This window comes from Podarcis erhardii (genome assembly GCF_964252035.2).
Source record: "Podarcis erhardii genome assembly, chromosome: 4".
NCBI lineage: Eukaryota > Metazoa > Chordata > Lepidosauria > Squamata > Lacertidae > Podarcis > Podarcis erhardii.
Genome location: NC_138508.1, coordinates 62855250 through 62876717, shown reverse-complemented (window position 1 = coordinate 62876717; position 21468 = coordinate 62855250). Strand labels below are relative to the sequence as shown.

General features: G+C 38.6%; 1 protein-coding gene across 11 annotated transcripts in view; it reads right to left on the bottom strand.

Annotated features, from left to right (window-relative positions):
- The window catches only part of DMD (dystrophin), a 1009769-nt gene that overhangs the window by 125491 nt on the left and 862810 nt on the right, over positions 1-21468 (bottom strand). For all 11 annotated transcript variants that reach the window (XM_081858834.1, XM_081858841.1, XM_081858836.1 and 8 more), the window contains one exon: positions 8799-8877. In XM_081858834.1, coding sequence (XP_081714960.1) covers positions 8799-8877 — 79 coding nt within the window. The remainder of the gene's footprint in view (positions 1-8798; positions 8878-21468) is intronic.

The window sequence follows — 21468 nt, the reverse complement described above, 5'->3', positions numbered from 1 at the left end:
GAGCAATTAAATAGTCCCGAGATGGTATGTGTGATGTTGTTGGGGCCAGTAATGGTGTTGTCCGGGTGTATGTGGCAGCAAAGTTGGCATCTGGGTTTATTGCAGGCTCTGGTGCCAGTGTCCGTGTTAGGTCTGGTTGTAGCATTATTGTGGGTTAGGAGTTGTTTAAGACTGGGTGGCTGTCTGTAGGCAATGAAAGGTCTTCCTCCCAGAGCTTGAGAAAGAGAACTGTCATTGTCCAGGAGAGGTTGTAGATCTCTGATGATGCGTTGTACTGTTTTAACTTGGGAGCTGTATGTGATGACTAGAGGTGTTCTGTTATTTTCTTTTTTGGGTCTGTCTTGCAGCAAGTTCTCTCTGGGTATCAGTCTGGCTCTGTTGATCTGTTGTCTAACTTCATCTGTTGGGTATTTTAGTTCTAAAACGGTTTGCTGTAGATCTCTTAGGTGAGAGTCTCTGTCTGTAGAATTGGAACAGATGCGGCTGTAACGTAGTGCCTGGCTATATACAATGGACTGTTTGGTATGTTTGGGATGGTAGCTAGAGGCATGTAGATATGTTTGTCGGTCAGTTGGTTTACGGTATAAGGTGGTGTCTATGTGCCCATCCTGTATTTTAATAGTAGTGTCCAAAAAATGTATTTCTTGCATAGATTGATTCATTGTTAGGTTGATTGTGGGGTGAAAATCATTGAATTTCTGGTGGAAGGTGTCCAGGGTCTGTTGACCATGTGTCCAGATGATAAAAATATCGTCAATGTATCGCAGGTACAAGAGAGGTTTGAGTGGGTAGGAGTTTAGGAAACGTTGTTCTAAATCTGCCATGAAGATGTTGGCATACTGTGGGGCCATGCGGGTGCCCATTGCTGTGCCGCCGATCTGAAGGAACAGGTCATCACCGAATTTGAAGTTGTTGTGGGTAAGGACAAATTGGCAGAGTTTGGTGGCAAAGTCCACTGTGGTTTTATCTGAAATGGTGTTCCTTATAGCTTGTAAACCATCGTTGTGTGGGATGTTGGTATACAGAGATTCCACATCCATAGTAGCTAGTATAGTATTGTTGGGAAGATTATTTAAAGATTGTATTTTCCTCAGAAAATCTGTGGTGTCACGTACATAGCTGGGAGCACTGATGGCATATGGTTTCAGAACAGAGTCCATATAACCGGAGACACCCACTGTAATAGTGCCAATACCTGAAATGATGGGGCGTCCTGGATTTCCTGGTTTGTGTATTTTAGGTAGAAGATAGAAAGTTCCTGGTCGAGGTTCTGTTGGTGTGTTAGTGAGGATCTGTTCTTGGATGTGTGGGGGTAGCTCCTTAACAATCTTGTTCAGTTCTTTTTTGTATTCTTGTGTGGGGTCTGAGTCCAATTTTATGTAAAAGGCGGTATTGGAAAGTTGTCTGTGAGCCTCCTGAATGTAGTCAGTTTTGTTCATGATGACGACAGCTCCACCTTTGTCCGCTTCTTTAATTATAATGTCTGGGTTGTTTCTGAGATTATCTATGGCTCTCCTTTCAGCATGGTTTAGATTTTGTTGTAAGCGATGGTGTTTTCTGGTCACATCTGTTTGGATTCTGTGGCGGAAGCAGTCAATGTACAAGTCCAGTGTGGTATTGCGTCCATCAGGAGGGGTCCATGTGGAGTCCCTTTTTGTGTAACACTTTTTCGGTGGTAGTTGGTGGTCAGTGTTCTGTTGGGAGGGTGGTTGTTGTTCTCCAGTGGGTTGGGAGGTGTTGTGTTGTGAAGTTGTTGCTTGTTCTGCTTTGTCTTGTTGTTGTGTGTGTTGAAAATACTCCTTCAGGCGTAAACGGCGGAAAAATGCTTCCAAGTCCCCGCAGAACTGGATCATGTGTGGGGATTTGGCAGGGCAGAATGACAGTCCACGTGAAAGGACTGATTCCTCAGCTGGGCTGAGTGCTTGCTGTGAGAGATTGACAATATTGTTGATCTTGTTTTGATTTGTAGCCTGTAGGTTGGAAAGGTTAGAAAGTTTCTTGTTTTTCTGTTTTTTCAGTAGCTCCAGTTGAGAGTGGTAAATGTTTTGTTTTTCCTTTTGGAACATTATATAGAAGGGTCTGGAAACTTCTGTTTCAGTGTATCTGAAGAAGTGTGCATGCACACGAAAGCTCATACCAAGAACTGACTTAGTTGGTCTTTAAGGTGCTACTGGAAGGAATTTGTTTTGTTTCATCAGGTTCATAATTATTCTTTGAAAATATTTAAATTGGGACATTTCAAGGTAAATTAAGCTAAGTGATTACATAGGTATTTTGAAAATGTTGGACTTATCATTGATGCCAAGCACAAGGGAAATGATGAAATAAGAAGTATTATCTCAAAATGTAACCTTCTGCCAAGGTCTTCTATTGTTGTGGTATACAGAGACAGAGATGGGAAAGGCATCACTCCAATTCTAGGTCTTATTCCAGAATACTTGCTATAGATTGTCAGGGGCTTAAGCAGGTCTAGTTCACCTTTAAAATCTTGCTCTTGTGATCAGATCCTGCTTGCAAGTTTCTCACAGGTATCTGGTTGGCACAGAATGTTGGACTGATCCAGGAAGCTCTTCTTATGTTCTGAAGTATGCAGAAGTTTATCTCTTACATTTGGATGGCCCTGTTTTCTTTCAGCTACTCAAATTAGTTATTAGCGGAAAAGACTGTGTTGCTCCTGGGCAATGGAACTCTTTGTCATATATTTCCCATTTTCCTTAACTGTGGTATCTAGCAGTAATCCCCAACATGTACTGTATATGTTTTATTTACTGATGGTGTCAAGATACTGATAGCATACTATTCTGTTCTGTTCCATTAGTTAACATGCGTGGTATCACTATGACTGGGTACGTGGAATGTTGCTTGCAGAAATAAGGTTTAATTGCACATACAATGTGACTTTAAAATTGGACTTAAATATTCATATTTTATTGCCTTGACTCACTTCATGACATGTTATGTAAATATAGACAATAAAACTATCACAATATTTGCCACCACTGTGTTGCTAACTATAAATAGAACCTGTGGACTAGGAAGGGCTCATTAACACACTACAGTAGTTCAACATCAGCACTGTAAAGCAATGTGATTTTTGAAAGGCCCAATATAAACTATTATGAAATGCTGGTAGTCTTTCCTCTGGCTGCTTTTTCCCCACTCTACCTAAGCTGGGCTCCATGGCAAAGTTCTTTTTCTTACTCCCTCTTTTGGTATTGGCAACTTCAAAGTTGCATTTGTTCCAATGGATATATAAAAGGCATATAACCCTGCTGTTGTGCTTTTCCTGAGGCTTTTGTCCATACAAATAAATTCTTTTGGATTCCCTGTGTTCCTTTTATCATGATTCTTGCTTTCTCAGGGTCTTTCGGTGACCTTAGTGCTGGGCCCTTGCCCTTTCAGTTATGACCTTCCTTTCTCAGGAATAGGCTCATTTTTTATCACAGAAGCAAGGAACATCTTTCAGTCAACTCTTTTAGGTTCACATTCAAATGCCTGACATCCAGAAATTATATTTGCATTTGTGTCCCTTACTGTATTGATCCATATTCATTAGATAAAGACTTTTCACCCATGTCTTTCAGATGAAGATTCTCTAATGGAATCTACTTCCCTTCCAATGCCTGCTAAAAGTCTTTGGGAAGTGGCTTGGATTCTGTGAACCAGGAGTAGAAGGAAGATAATTGAGGAATTATCTTCAATTCTCTCTGTCTCTCCTGCACCGTGCAATGCTTCTTCAGAGGGTCAGGGGACTCACCTGAATGACATGGGATGGGAGGTGCAGTAGAAAAGGGAAATGGACAAAAATCAGGTGGTTTCCTTATCCAAGTAAAATGCTACTTGCACAAGGTGCCTCCACTTAAGTTTGGGCCATGACCTTCTCACCAGCAGCCCATATGGCCTATCCCATGCTGTTAAGGTACACCCCCTGGAAAGGCTTTTCAGAGGGCACAGGGAAAAGGGAGCAACTATGTTCCATTTTGAGAGCTTCCTTCTGCTTCAGTTCTCAGGATATCTGCCACTGACTCTTGCCATCACTGTAATATTGTTTTATCTGAGTGAAGTGGGTGTGGTCTGCTCAAACTATTTTCTCTCCAGAATGGAGATTAAAAGATACTGGTACTATAAGTCTGTAGCAAAATCCAACTCCTTAAGGTGCTGGTAAGTTTGGTCCTTGAGATGCCATGACCAATCTCTCCCCATCCTCAGTGGACTTTCATGTCTCTTAAAAATTGCTGTGTGTGTCAAGGACTGCTTCTCCCCGTATAGACTGATCCAGACCCTGCAATCATCATCTGAGTCCCTTCTTCGTATGACTCTTCCATTAGAGGTCCAGAGGGCGGCAATACAAGAATGGGCCTTTTCTGCAGTGACTCCCCATTTGTAGAATACTCCCCCTAGGGAGGCTCACCTTTATTACATATCTTTAGTTGCCAAGCAAAAATGCTTTTCTATAACCAGGCCTTTGGCTGATTAGCATTCTATGACCTTTTAAATGTGTTTGTGGGAGGAAGGCTATTGGTTTGTGTTTATTTTATTATGTGTTCTCATCTTGTATTTTTATGTTGTGAACTGCCCCATGATCTTTGGATGAAGGGCAGTATACGAAAGTAATAAATAATGGTAATAATTATAATAATAATAATTTGTTTGTTTTAAAAGAGTGATGCATGATCACACAAGTGATATTTCCAGGTTTTGTTTTCCTTTGAAAGGTGGACAAGTCTACCTGAAGCATGGGGTGGTAGTGAACAGATGCATTCAAATTTCTTTTTCCATAGCAAAGACAGGAGGCTGTTTTAAACTTGGATTAACTTCCGTAGACAAGCATAAATGGCATTCAAAGTGACAAAATTGTAATAACTTATAAATAACTAAAATAAAATAAGTTACATTATTGTAAAACCAAATAGAATGTTTTTGTTAACGAGCTTCAAAAGAATAGTCACATTTTACATATAAAAGCTACCATGCTGTAAAATGTGCAGTTCAAAAAAGAGTTCTACGCCTCTGCATGTGTGTGTCACAAAACAGTACAGATAGGAAATGTGTCCAAAATATGCTTGTGAAAAATCAATTTATTCTTAATAGCACATCTTACTTTAAAAGATGTACCTTCTAAAGAACAGGTATGTTTCTTCTTGGCCTGAAACCCCAGCTTTATTCCTGATGCCAATTACAATGCAGCTGCTCAATAATACTATGTTGCATTGCACACCCAAGTCTTGCCACGCCTGGTGGCCCCACCTACTTCATTAATGATCTGGTGTAGCCGCAGTAAAGTCATTTCAACACATCAGCTCACAATGTATTTTACTTTGATAATGAAACCTCAGCATCTTTTCGTTGGTTTTCCCTAGTCATGCATCAAACAAGCAGCAGGAGACCATTATCCTGTGCCTATGCTGTATTCCACCGATGCAATCCTTTAAATATGGTTTTGTTATTTACTTTCCTATAATCGCAGTACAATAGGCCAAAGACGTGGCTTTCAAACAGATTCATTTCAATCTGTGCCTTGCTGCTTTGATGCTGCTTCAAGTAGTCTTTCAAAAGACTTCAAAACATACTGCATAAAGGCTGTACCAGTGATAACCATCTCTTTCCCCACCCCCACCTCCAGTGCTGAGTTAGAGGATTTTACTGTATTAGTTGCCATTTTGAAGTACCTTTTCTGCTGTGGCTTTTTGTTCCTCCCACCATTTCAGTTAGTGGATGTAGCATAGTGCCCTTGCTTGAATGTAGTTTTTAAATGAGTACCTGATCACTACCAACTTCTTAGTGGAGGTCATGAGAGGACATTATGAAGACTAAAACACTTTAATAAGCAGGTATGTGCATCAGTTTTCTCTGTCCTCAGTTGGGCATCAGTATAATAGCCTTGCTGAATAGCACTACAACTTGCAAATGGAATACGTTTCATCCTAAAAAGTAGCCATTGTCATTAAAGATACCTTAGCAGGCAGACATATGCATATGATAATAACCAGCTGGAAACATCTGTACTAACTGAACATGAGAGAATATTTTGAAAGAAGCAGCTTTGTGAAAAGCACAGTAGCTTCCAAATTACTTGTGCAAGGCCTTGCTTTACCCCCTCCCCAAATTTCCACCCTTTCCTTCTCTACAATCACAAATGAGTTTAAACCCTTGTCCACAATGAGTTGAGAGTAAATCTCATGCTGCAGTCCCAAGAAACCATTGTTTCACTTCCTTGTGTAGACACATTAACAAATACGTTGTATGTTGAGTTTATAATGTATTAATTTGTGGGTGCTAAATGCCTGGATTCTGTAAACGTTAGAATTACAGCTTGTGAGTTAAAACAGGATGTCAGACCTGTATGTCTTAAATTGTATCATTAGACCGTTTCTAAACCCTCTGAAATTACCATGAGTTAAGGGCTAATTAGGTCAAGGTAGTGCTTTGTAACCCAGACTAGTTTCCCTGGTGGTGTTAGCCTGTGGGGTAAGGAGCTGTTTAGCACAACAGTGCATCAAAGGAACTCACTACAGAGTGCAAAGAGGTGGGGCCCCTTTGACTCCAGAGAAAAAGCCAAGAGTTTAAGGATTGCAGTTAAGAGTTATGCAACAGTGAGTAAGCATTGGGCTGGAGAGAGAGGCAGAGAAATGGCTGGTGTCTGTTTAAATCCAATGCTGTGCTTATGGAAGAGGCAAGAGACCCTCTTGGAGTGTAATGCTGGGGATCCCTCTAATTTAGACTCAGGTTAATATATATGTGTAAATAAACCATATATTATAAAGACACCACTGTCTCTGTTGTGCCTCATTTTCCAAAAGCAAACACAGACCCTGCGTAAAATGTGCCTGAAAGTCCTGTACTGCTGTGGAGATTGGTGTGGTGTGTAACAAGATGCATGATTTTGTAGCCAGCAAATAGAATGATAAAAACAAGTTCCAGATCCTGCAGAGGTGGTTCATGTATATATCCATAAAGATGCAGAGAAGACTGATGGAACTAGTGTCTTAAAATCAACCTTTGCAGGATTCAATAGATCACCACACCTGCAGATGGCTTAGTAAAAGTTGAAAGATGTTTATGTAGCTGCTAGGACTGCCTCTTATTCTCATAAATGAGGCTGCCTGTGTGTTCCATGTTCCTTTGTTTGTTTGTTTTTGTTTGTTTGTTTTTCAAAATTCAACTGCCCCTTTGTATTCACTGCCCACTCACATCAAGGATAAAATTAGGTACCCTGTGTTTAGTATATATTCCATATATTTTTTGATATAAGATTTCTAATGAGTGGAAGAGTCTGAAAGCTACAAGTAGCACTATCTGCCTGGCTCTCTTGTAGATTCTACAGACAACCTGCTTTATGAAATCCTGTGCTGGAACTCCAACCCTGTACCTGCAGCCACAACAATTTTGGAACTATCTTATGGGTCAGAATAGATGAATGCTTTCCTGTTTGATTTTGATAGAACAAACTATTTTTCCTTGCTGCACATCACTTGAATCTTTATAGGAATGCTACCTATGCAGAAATACTGCATAGTGCAGACAAATTATCTATTTAGCAAATATTCTCCTATAAAAGCTACACTGAAAAACTGTCTCACTCTAGACATACAACGAGGTGGCAGAATACTGAGGTGGTTATACAGTTCCACTTCAGATTGCTGGTAATATATATAGCTATATAATATTTTAAAATTTATATAATTTTTGAATGCTTCCCCATCTCTAACAAAAATAAAGCTCTTGGGGGGGGGGAAGTTTTTTGCCACTTCCTGTACTAATGGTCTACTGTTAAGGGAAGATTCAAAAGTGTGAGCCAACATTGGCAGTTTGAAGCAGTACAATCCATGTTACCAACCCAGAATTCATTCTGCTGCATGTTTAGACTATGCCCAAGAAATGGAACCTTGGATGAGGCTGTGTAAATGGGAGTAGGATTTATTCTTAATGGCTCACAGTAAATTCTATGAGACAGTGAAAACTAATAGAAATCTTGAGACAAAATTGAAAGGATCTGGCGCTTGCCTCTGGCAGTTTAGCGTATGCTCACTTCACCACCCTATCGGTTGTCACCGGCTGCACCCAGATAAATGAATAGCTTCTATTCCCTCCTATAGCAACAAATAAACAATAGTACGTATATAGATCAAATTCTAATGAACAAGATCCTGTAATCATTTGAGTCAATGTCTTTCTGTACAGAAAGTTCTTCTTAAATGTAGACAAACATTGGAAAGAACAAATGTCATACTAAAAAAACCCAAGTTGTTGTAAGGTGGCAAATGTTGTTTGCGCAAACAAACACCAGATAAGTGTGGTAAACCTGTGTCTTTCAACTATATTACCTCAAGTAGCAGGTAGGGGTATATTTATTCCCAGGTTGAATACTTAACCATGGCAGCGAAAGTCTATACGTAAAATACCAGCAAGATGGCTAGGTTACCTACAGCCCCTTTCCCTGGCATTTAATTTTCTGTACCTTGGAAATTATATTCGCACCAGGTGCCCAAAATCCAGGGACACCCTAGTCTGAAGTGGAACAGTCACTAAATAGGTTTACCACTTTATCTTGTGTTTATGAGTAGTAGGTCATAATATTAGAGGCTTTTTTTGCATTAGAATTTTATGAACTTCTGAGCCAAAGTTTCAGTTCACACTGAATCTTAACTGCTGGATTACTAAATTGTCCACAATGGTAGTTTCTAATCAAAGGCCAGACAAGAAATCCTAGCTATCATTTCTGTAAAGACTGACTACATAACAAACTTTTAATAGTTTCTTAAGCAAGTTAGCAACAACAACAAAGAGCAATTACTTACTGGAAAGGAAGTGCTGAGAAGTAGGACCGAAATCTCGGTGGGCCTCATGCAACTGCCTGATACGCTCATCAATGGACACCTGCGCAGAGGGAAAATGACTCAGTGTAATAAAGGAGACAATAAGGTGTCCTGTTAAACTTCACACCCCACCCCAATAATCCTGCTAACAGATGTCAATACAGCTAAACTTACTCCTGCAACAATTTGAAATGGCAGAATTAATGCTTTAGACAGGGAAAGAACATTTTGTTGGAATCGTGTACACAGTTCTATTCACACAAATCCAAATGAAGTAGATGCCACACATACATGTATAATTACGTGCAAGAGTAATGTGTTTGGAGTCGTGCCCATGAGGATAAAAGCCAGCTTAAATCCAACAAACTTTCCACCTTCTAGATATGGTTTCTTTTCTTATCAACATTAAAGTGACAGGTCACTTTTCTGTTTTTTGTGATTGAATATATGTATTGTAATGTTGTGAAATGGAAAATTATAAATAAGCAGTATAAACTGCAGCAATGCCCATTTGGAAAAACCTTTCTTAACTTGGAAATTTGCCAGGTCAGTCTGAAAACCCCAATGTAGGTTTTGTTCTGAAAGCCTCCAATAAAACATTCCCCAGAAATCAAGTTTTAATATATGGTTTATTTAGTGTGGATCATTTTCAGTGGTGATTGCTACTCATATTTTGGGAAGGGCACCTTTCAGGGTAACGGGCTGGCTCTGAGGTTTGCTGTCTGAGATATGGGGTCGTAAATTGGGACAGGAGCTGCCTGTAGGACCAACCTGTCTCATCTGCCTGGAGCTATGGGGTCTCAGGAAGGGGAGTGGGTCTACCTACTTGCCTTCATGGCATGGCCTGGGAAGCAAGTAAGTTGGATAGTGGTAACTCTGTTTCCTGCAGACAGGAGTTTGGGTGCCCTAGTGGCAGCAGTTTTAGTTCTATGTTGAAGTTAGTTCTGCACCAATAGCTGTTTCCCTATGCAGGTGTTTTATGGATTTAATCTTAAAAGCAACACAAGTTCAACCAAGGCTTTGCCTCTTTTTTAGTTATCAGGTCGCAAATGAAGTTTTAATATGTAGTGTATTTATTGTGGATCTTTTTCAGTGGTTATTGCTGCTCATATTTCGAAATAATTTGGTTCCTATGCTAGTACTAATTTTGCTTATATTGTTATATTTTTCAGAAAAAGTTAGGTAAAGACATGGTTGAGAAAAAGTCAGGTCGTTACAATGGCAAAGCAATCTCTCCCCTTAAATGACAAGCAACGTTTGAGTGATAATCTGTATCCCCCATCACTTCTAAAACGCCTTTCCTTTCCCAATGTATCATTTTCTTTTTGTTTTTTCCATGTTTCATCCCTTCCAATCTGGCTTCTGCTGTCACCATGCAACTGAAATTGTTCTTAATGTTGCTAATGATCTTTTAGCTACATCTCATGACAATTTAGCTATTCACTTCTTACTCTTTGATCCTTTTTAAAGCTTTTGATACTGTTGACCAATCTATTATTCTTGTCTCTTTGTACTTTCCATGTTTTAATGGGCACATTCTTTCATGGATTTTATGCTATCTCTCCACCAGCTGTTGGTGTTAATGGCTCCCCTTCCACTCTTTCTTTTGGGGTTCCTTACAGTTCCATTCTCAGCCTCTTCTATTTTTATATTTATGCCTCTTCTTTCAAGCATTATTTATTCATTCTACTTGGGTTATCTTGGTTTTTCCTAATGACCTTTATATTTATTCTTCTTTCTCATCTGACCTTCTTAAACTAATATTCCTTCTGATTTAGCTATTTCATTATGAATGTCTTCTTACTATCTCAAACACATCTTTCAAAAACCAAATTTCAGGTTGGTCATCAGTTTCTTCTTTTCTTCACATTTATATTCTGCTGTTATTGTTATCTGAAATATTTGTTGATTTTTATCCCTTTATTGAAGCCAATGTGAAATCTTGTCATTTTCATTTGTTGAATATTTTTAAACTCTATTCAATGTCCCGCTACAATTAACAATATGGCCTTTCAATGTTTGGAAGCTATGTTTGATTATACCACAAATTGCAAAAATAAAAAGCTTGTAGGTCTCCACTTAGATATTATAGAATATTCCTCTACATAGTGATAAGCAGTGCTTTCTTGTTCTAAAAAAATGTTTAGGGGTACTCTCATTTTGACTCAAGAAAATCACCATTTTATAGTTCAAATCAGGGGAAATAAATACAGTAAATGGACAAAAGTACAAAGATTCACAAAATGTTTAGGGGTATGCGTATTCCTGTGACCCCCTGCCCCCCAGAAAAAGAGCATTGGTGATAAGGAATGTTTTCCAGATGGCTGATTTATTGTATGGGCTTGTATAGTCATAATTAGTTAAAATCTAAAATTCTTCGTTGCTTAAATTTTCTCTCTCTCTCTCTCTACTATATAATTAATATAGTTTAGATGGGATTTTTAAATTTATGTATTTTTAACAAGGGAATCTCAATCGCTTATCAAGACAAAAGGATGAAAAATCCAATAAACTGATTTCTAAAAAGTGTGGCTGATCATGAAGAATTCCATTCTTGGGTATATACAACAAGTGACATTTATTGCTAAAGACATACATTTCTGCACACATTTATATTTTCTATTCAGCTTTGAGACTTTGGATAAATGCATTACACACACTTATAAATATAAAGAAAGAGACAAAATGCCTACCCTCCTACGTAATAAGATGCAAACAAAGACTCTCTTTATGCTTCTACAGTAATGCAACATATTCACCCCTCCACAATCTTTATCTATGCCTTTCAGCATTTCCAGCTTTTATAATCCTGGGTGCGGCCTGTTTCCCAAAACTGAGATAATTGAATTAATTTCATGAAGCAATTCCCATTTTTTAAAAAAGATATTATGAGCAGTGAGGATGGTCAAGGAACACATTTGGGTGTTGTATTTTTTTCCTGTTAGAATTTTGTTTGTTTGTTTTATTCTAACTTTGTCAGAATACTGGAAACATGAATTTGTTAATAGGAAACTTCTGGATTATAAGCAGGTTTTCCACATAACAGTTCAGATGTAGGTGTCAAATCAGCTTGGTATGTGGTGGTGGCGGCGGCTTCTACTGCTGAATAAAGAGGAACATCAAATATGAGTGCAGTGTTTCTCAAAATTTTTGATTCTTGCTCACTTCTAGAATTATAGAATCATTAAATTGTAGAGTTGGAAGGGGCCAAAAGACTAATTTAGTTCAACCCCCTGCAATACAGGAATCTTTTTGCCCAATGTGAGGCTCGGACCCATGACCCTGAAATTAAGAGTCTCATGCTCTAGCAACTGAGCTATATGAAAGATGAAAACATCCTACCGTATGAACATCCTATATTCTGATACCCTCAACCTAGCACCAACCATCTAACAGAAAGTATGTACAGATCATTAGAGTGAGTGGAACAAATCATACCTAACCCCTCTTAAAACCACATACGAGTGAACACCAGGTAAAGCAGCACTTTTCATAAATCAAGTGGCTGCATGGTGTGGAAGGGGAAGCAGTCGTCACCACAAGTCCAGTGTGGATAATTCAACCCAACCTTGCCTTGGATGGCGATAGTGAAAAAATATTTGCCTTTACCAACTTCAAACTTTGCTCTTTCCTTTCATGTGTTCCACTTTTCCCAAAAGACCCACTCCACATTCTGAGAAGCATTGCACTGGTGACAATAGCTGTGTACCTGAAAACATTTGCACACCTGCAAGATTAACTTAAATAATAGGTATTGTACAGTTTTGCAGTCAATACTACCAGAGATAGTACTTCAGCCAATACGAATATAGTACCAGTTAAAGGAACAACTAACCAAGACAACAAAAGACAGACTCAAAACCATTTAGATAGAATTCATGCCAAATTCTTTTAACAAGAACTGCCATGATGCATCATGTCAATGATCCATCTAGCCTAGCATCTTCAACAATGCTTCATATGCTGCTAGGCAGTTGACAAAAGTAGAACACAACCTTCATCCTCCTTTTGTTTGTTTGCAGCACTTGGCCGGAAGACATATACTGCCTCTGAATGTGAATGATGTATTTCTGGCTAATGCAGCAAGTAGCAATCCTCTGCAATACTGAATCTTTTTCAAAACTCATTTATGCTAGTGGACATCGGAACATTCTGTAGCAATGAATTCAAAAGATGTCACAGTGCCTGGCAAGCTACTGGAGACATTAGAATTTTAATTCTGAAGTCGGTGCATAACCTACGTGAAATTAAATCCCTTCATCTATGGCAATATACCATGGTGCTCAAATGATTTAATCTGAGTGGCTTTAGAGCTTTTCACTTGGAAGGGATATAGGATTTGCTGCTCATAAGGTAGGATTAAACCATGTGCACAACCTTAGTCTTTAGCTGTTGGTTAGACCATCCCTGTTACTATTGCATAATACAGATCTATAGAAAACTCATAAATTAAAAAGATCCTTAGCAAATCTACACTGCCTTTCCTCTGTGCATTGTCTTTCCCCTTTTCATTTTAAGAAATTGCTTTTTTATTATTTCTGGTAGATTGCTGTCTCTTGATTGCAAACAAATAGCTTTTCTTCTAACCAATATTAATAAACCAAATTACAATTTCACGAACTATAGTGATATTCATTAATTCTCTGCTATGAGGGAAAGCATTCACATGGCCACACATTTCTGCTACTTTGTTCAAATCTTTCTTCCATAGGAACGGAAATACCTTTGTTTGTTTGTTTGTTTGTTTGTTTGTTTGTTTGTTTGTTACATTTTTATACCTCCCTTCACCTGAAGATCACAGGGCAGTTTACAACATAAAACACAAGATATTGGATTATTTCTCTTGGGGGGAAAATCCCTTTAGTTTTTCATCCAATTTGATAACATGTTTAAAATATAAGCAAAGATTATAATATTGTGGCTGCACATCCATCAGGTTCTTGATTAAGATTTGCAATTATTTTATTTATTTAATTTTAATAGCAACTATCAACAGTTCAAGGGGACTTACGTTTTGCTGAAGTTTAAACATTTACATTTAAGCTTTCCTTCTGTAAATCATTAATCACATAAAATATGTCACCAGCTGAGAATTCTATGAGGTCAAACTAATGCTTCATTTCTAAGGGCATCAAAGAGCACTAATTACATAGTAATGCCATTTGCTTTTTAAACACAGGCAAATTATAAAAGATGAGGAGGAGAGACAGACATCAGTGAGAACTTTCAAATAAGGGAAAGAAGCTAACACAAAGCACTTGGAAGCTCCTGAGCAACTATGGCTGACAGAATAGAATTATTATGATTATTTTGAAAAGTCGCCCAAGCAATTAAGCATAACATTCACATGACAATCCAATGCATGTAGAAGTAAGTCCTATTGCAGGCATCCCCAAACTTGGCCCTCCAGCTGTTTTGGGACTACAGTTCCCATCATCCCTGACCACTGGTCCTGTTAGCTAGGGATGATGGGAGTTGTAGTCCCAAAACAGCTGGAGGGCCAAGTTTGGGAATGCCTGTCCTATTGTGTTCAATGAAGCTTACTCCCAAGTAAGTGTGCATAGGATTGCATTCTCAGTGTATCTATATTTTTGTTCTGTCAAAATAGAGGCAGTATTTACAACCATGCAGACATGATATTATTTAATGAAACAGTCGCTTTCTACTACTCCGCCCCAGCCACGTTCACAATATTTCCAAAGCTTTCTAAGCTCAACCCAAGAATGCGAGCTCCTGCAAAATCCCCTAGAACAGTGGTTCTCAAACTTTTTTCTCTGGGACACACTTTCAGAATAAAAATTTTCTCGCACCACACCCAGTTTTTTATTGATAAGAAAAACATTGGAAAACAAATAGAAACATCACCTAGCAGTGTTTGATTTATAACACCGAACACAACTACCTTATATGATCATGGGAAATCAAGAACGTGTAAAACAATGCAGCTACATGAACTATTCCCAAAATATAATAATGATTGTCCTCTAATCTTTCCGCCACACTTCCCACATTCTCCTGCCACACCCTGCTCTAGAATGTTACTCAACAGTCCTCACATCACCTGAAAAGCTTCTTTTCTTCTCGTTGAGCTTAAAGCTGTCAACTGCAACCTGTATGATGCTGTTCTTTACACACACAAAAAAAACCCCAGTTGCTCTCCTTTTCCTGAATATCTTATGATTAGATTGGAAGAATCTTGCCACTTAACAGAGAGCACAGGAAAGTCACCTGCCCAAATGCAGTGTTAACAGCTCCTCACTCCCTGGGAAGTAGAGTACTGGACAAGTGGTGGAATGATGGAGTAACTGAAATAATTTCACACATGGTTGTTTAATGTTTAAATCTATTCTTGTTTACCTTAATTTGCATGGGAAATTATATCCTAAAACTCACAATGAGATGTTATCTTTTCCTACTCCTCAGGTGAAAAGGGATGTAAAACATAATACAAATTCAGGAAACATAATAAAGCTTTTGGCATAAAAGTTGAGGGGGAAAATGTAGAAAGCAAGCAACCTGACTTAAACCTCTTGGTTCAGTCCTGTTCTTTTACCATCACTGGGAATTTTATCAAAGATTACTACGGTGCATAGCCAACTGCTGTTTTCTTCAAATATTTGTTGAATAATCCTTATGTGAAACAATCACCTTCAGAAAGATTATTCACACAGGGACACTAAGCCATTTAACCCTTTAGTGAACCACCCTGAGATCTTATAATGAAGGGTGGTATATAAATCTAGGTGGTATTATTATTAGTAGTAGTATTATTAATTTTGTTGATCTGTGTCCTCTTTAGGCATTATGAATCCTGGGGCAGTAGTGGGGAAAATGGCTAGCTCTACCCACCTCCACTGCCAACTCATTGAAGATGATGGTGTAGACTGAGGAGTCTTTCCTATTCATAAAGACTCCCCACACCATTTGGAAATTTTGTACCCTGCTTCTTCCTGTCTTGTGGTAACTTTGCAGGATTCATAGCACCCAAAGCAAGCTCTGGAAATGTGGGGAATGTGAAGACAAAAGTTTCAAGCTAAAGCATCTCAGGAGAGATTTACTGTGAGGATCCAGCAAGGTTTAAGCATGCATCTGTAAGTGTGAGTTGCTAACTGGAAGCTGCACATGGCAGCTGTGTGGATAACGGTGTGTGATTTGATTTTATATAACCTAAAGTTTACTGTACTGATCATTAGTGTGTGTCTACATGGGTCAGTCACTATGGCCACCATGATTTAAACTATCATGCCAGCCCTCTTATATATAATTCAAATCACAGGAACAAACCTTGTGCTTTTTAAATAAGTGTGCATAAATGGCCCTTTTTATTAAAAAGAAGAAGAAAACATTTGTGGGGTAGTGATCTAGAGTATGCTCCCAACACAGATTGAGGTACCAGGCCAGTTTCCTGCTGAAGATGTCCCCTTCTGCTGCTATTCACCATCAAACCCTCTCTCAGCACCTTGATCTATATCTCTGAACAGTGACTACACACATGGGCTCTGTTTAGCTGAACATGTGAACAGAGCAAAGACACTGCCACCAGTTGGCATAATCCTTTCCCCAGCACTTTCATATCACCAGATCTATCAGATAAACAGGGCTAATGTTTCAGCATCCTATCTGTCAGTTCCTGCTATTAACAGACACTTCATGCACAAATAAGTAATGATTCAAGTATGCCATGAAAAAGTGAAACCTGGTGAAAGGACATCAGTCAGACCAGCAAGAAAGGCACTTAATAGCAAAATGCCATAGTAAGTTGGGTGTTACACACTGACCCATACAAAGATTTCCAAATAGCAAGCAACTCTACTCTTTATCTTGACTACCCCCATTTTCTTTTTGGTCTTTGGTATTTCCTTCCTTGCCTCTTGCATGCATCTATTTCTGTCTGCTCTGAATGTTTGGATTTTTTAAAAAATAGAAACTAATGATGAGCCTCACAGAAAATAAACCAAATACCAAAAACACTAAAACACCCTAAACTTTATTTTGAGACATTCCAAAACCAAATCAACAGCTATAAATCAAGCTGAAGCTCCTGACATGAAATGAAGGGTTTCATCTTATATGGAACCAGCGGCTTATTCTGATAAAGACCCAAGAAGTGTTTCTATTGCTGTACAGCACTGCTGCATAGAAATGGTTTGTCGCAAGTCATTTATCTCTGAAACCTGCCCTCTCTTATCTTGTCTCAGCTGCATTGCGGCAGATGCCACCATTCCAGCTCACGCCTCCAACACAACTAGACCAGTGACTGAAGAAATACCAAGAAATCAATCAGCACAACTAATTTTAAAAAGTCATCAGCAATAGTTGGTGGTATGCAGTATTTTTATTTTTGTCCAGGTTTGATAACTTCAGAAGAGACCTACTTGATCTGGCCAAAGACCCATCTAGTCCAGCCCCTTTACAGTGGCCAACCAGATGCCTATGGGAAACCCCTAAGCAGGATCTGAGTTCCAACAGCGCTCTCTCCACTAGTAAGTCCCAATGACTAGTATTCAGAGGCATACTGTCTCTAGCAGTGGAGGTAGAACATAGTCATTATGGCTAGTAGCCACTGTAGAGATGAACTTTTCAAATACTCTTTTAAAGCCATCCAAGTCGGTGGCCATGCTGGACATGTGTAGTGAATGTGTTCAAAGAACTGTGAAATGCAGCTTAACCTCTTTATCAAAGTAAAATGAAATTATCCTCAGGTATCCATTAGTATTCTACATAGGTATTCTACATTTGTAGAGTGAAAGGTCTTGATGAATGAAAAGGTTACCTACATGGGGACATACAACAAAGAGCTACTGGGGGGAAGACAATATGGGTAACAACTGTCTAGTTCATGAGTGCTCTGATCTAACTTTTTTTTAGAAATGGAAAAGAAAGGCTTTTCAGATTATAGGAATTCAAATATCTGAAAGCAAATAACCTTTTAACAAGATTTTTTAACATGATTTACCTTTCTGTACTAAATATTAACAAATTTTAGATGAGTCCCAAGGTACAACTAAGTGTAAGCGTTTACATTGACCCTTAATATTCACAGAAACAGGTTCTGTAATCTGATAAACTCCTTTGTGCACCATCTTTAATAAATACAATAAGTAAGTAAGAATGAATCACAAGCAACAGCAATGTTACACTGAATCCCTTCTAGTTCCAGCATATTCAGTGCTATCCTTCAACAAACTGCTTCAGCAAGGCAAATCCATGAAGCTACAACCTTTCTATTTTTATAGAGAAGTGCAATGTAGTATGACTAAACCAATATTAGCACACTTAATGCATGATTTAAGCCTAACTGAGTAACTACATTAAGGCGACTCACTGCTGTTGTGTGATGAAGTGTAAAGAAAAAGAAAATAGTTGCTCATTTGTGCAAATATTTACTTTCAGTAGCATTCACAATTTATATCCTTTAATGTATCAATTTTGCTCTTGTTCAGATGTTAAAGATGGCAACTCACAGATTTAACTATGCATTTCCACATTTTCCACATTTATTTGAAACACTTTTATACTGCTCTTCATTGAAATTTTGGGAACAGTTTATAACACATAACTATAAAACAGGACATTAAAATCCAATAAATACAGTAAAAGCAGCAACAATGAGAAGTAAATGATCAGTAAAGGTTTAGGTGAACAAATACATTTTCAGGAGGTGCTGAACACTCAGCAGAGTTGGTGCTTGCTTTAAGTTAGGAGGGAAATTACAAGCTAGTTGCCACAAAATAAACGTTCCTGCCCTGGTGGCAACCAGATGGACTTTGGTGGGCTGTGGGACAATGAGGAGAGCCCCATCCTGACACCTCAACAGCTGGGCAGATCTCCATGCAGCAAGATTTCATCCTGTGGGTTGCTTAATAGAAGCAAATGTTTACAGTCAGAAAAGGAGAGAGGAGGTAGAGTGCACTCTTACGGGCTTCAGATTTTGGAAGGCCCTTGGGCAAGAAAAAACACATGGCCTCCATCCCATAGTGATTCTTGTTCCTGGCCATTATCAACAGCTCCTCCTCCTCATTGCTACCACTTGATTCTCCTGCTGGAGAATCATTGAGTAAGCAGGCAGCAGTATCTACTGATTCTTCTTTGACTGTTGCTCTACCACTATGTGGGCTAGAGCAAGAGGTAGATAAGCAAGTAGGCTGCAGTAGTGAAGAGTCAAAGGCTCTTGTCAGCTGGCCCCCTACAGGATTGGGGGCTCTTAGCAGATGCCTGACAGTGGTGACCCTTGACACTGTAGCATGCAAGTCTGAAGCTCTAAACTATGACTCATGCATAAAGTGGAAAGCATGGTTTTCTGTTACATTTGATCAGCTCAATGTAGTTATTCACTTACACCAATTCCAATGTCAGATGGACAATTAAACCCTAGCATTAAAAACCCATGCAATGACTAAACTCTCTCTAAAATTAAAGTGTAGAGTATTCCTTCTCATCCTTATCTCCTTTCCATGCTATTCAACAGCTAGCTCCCCATCTCCATCAACACATTTGGTAGGGAGCTGGGAAATACCCACAACTATACAAACAAATTCATCAATATAAAATACATATTTGTTCCAAAAGCTCATCTACTTCTATATCTCAGTTATGATAGAATGCATTGTATAAATGTTCTAAAAAGTATAAAATCTCCTGATATTGCCCCAAGAGACTAAGTTGTAAATATATGCATGTCAGACACAAACTAGAGTCAATAAAGTCTCAGTTGTTCAATATGAACAGATTTCTGCAGAATGCCCCATGATTTACAGAATAAACACTACAGAAATGTTCAAAAGCTGACCTTTGATAGAGGTCATAAATCATATCCCCATGTCCATAACAACCCTTGGTTGCTATGGTTTCCATACCACCGGTCTCTGTGGGTCATCAAAACCTAATAGTTTATACCTTTCAACATTAAGATACTTATTATATGGAAGGGTACGCAAGAGGGTGTTTGGGTGTCCCCCTCCCCAGCTTCCTGTCTGGGAAAAAAAATCCAGTACCTCTTCCATTTAAAACCTACTGTATGTCTACAGTTCAATGCTAGCATCATTTTTTAGATTGCATATTTACAATCTACTATTCACCAACAGCTACAATGTTATTCCAGTTTTACAGACAGGGAAGTGAGAATAAGGCAGAACAACTCAAAGCCACTCACAGGATCCATGCCTGAAATGGTCTAACTCTCAAACTCCACAGGACCACCAACAGTGCAAGCCGCTTCCCTCTTAACTGTCATTTAAAAACAGGGAGTAAAGTCAATATTGGCTCAGTATGGAGGGCTGTGGCTGCAGGGCTTCAAGAGAGCATGCTTTTCAGAAATAAATATTTGTTATACGTTGATTAAAGAAACAGCATTTCCAATTTGCTCAGGGGCTTGGTTTGCTATAATAATTGCCTTGACATGCTAGAATGAATTAGTAGCCAGAGGGCAGGTGAGATAGTGTAAACAAAACTCATACTCTAAGTGAGTATGGAAATTTGTGTGTGAGTGTGGCAGGACTGAGCCAAATGAATTCACTTATTCTTCAGACTTGAATACTTAGTGGTTTTTGTTGTAGGGATAATATCTCTCAGCTATTTTGGGTTTTGTATTCAAGCGAACTCACTCACTCCAAAGTACATTATTACATTCATGGGACTTCTCTGAAAAGACTGTGGTCTCAATGTTTTTGCTGCTCTGCTTCTGATTTGGTTATTAAAATCTGGAAACAAGGTGACATGATTCAAAGCCACAATGACATGATTCAAAATATGTGAAAGAAGGAATTCTCATAGTATGCACACGTTTTCCTCTAAATGTCATGTGAGATTACAGAGGTCATCTCATTCAAATGCACCAACATGCATGCATGAATTTAGAGGCACCATCTGATTATTTGCCACTAAAGCTATTAACTGAGAAGTCACACTAGAGATGGCAAAATGCATTTTGCTTTCAGAAAGTTCACAAAAGGGAATGTCATTACTGTATGTGTCAGTAAGGTACTCATGGAAGATTTGTTCAGATAACCATCTTGACATTACCTGGCTGAATTGCCTAATGATGCAACTTTACTAAGAAATCATAGTGACAGAATAGCATAAGAAGGACACTTCTTTCCCAGTAAACCTTTTACCACAACACCATGGAATTAATATATTTTTCAGCCATTTGGGCAAAAGTAAGGATCCTACCCATGTTGAGGGAGTGTTATAACACATTCTGCCCATACTTCCCACCCCAGAACCCCCTCAAATCTAACAATGAATTAGACATTAAGGCCAAATGGAGAAATTTCCTTCATATGTTATCCAGTCTGCACAATTGTTATTATCTTCAAGCTGGAAGATAATTATCACAATAAACTGTGCAAATGATATGGCCAACATGTGGACTTAGAGGTAATGCAGGCATTTCTGGTCAGGGGCAGAAAGAATTTGGCCCTTTTACCCATGAGGCCTTGGACACTTCAAGTCATGTCTGGAAAGAGCTCAAAGAACATTACCAATGCTTCTAGTTGTTTTACTGAATAATCACCGATAAATAACTGTGTTGAAAGTTGTAACAGAGCAGATGCACTTTTAAAATCAAATTCAATTACAACTATTCTATAGTTTGATGCCAACAAAAGTTGCAGAAAAGATAAATCAGCACGATTAATGAATGAAAGCAGCT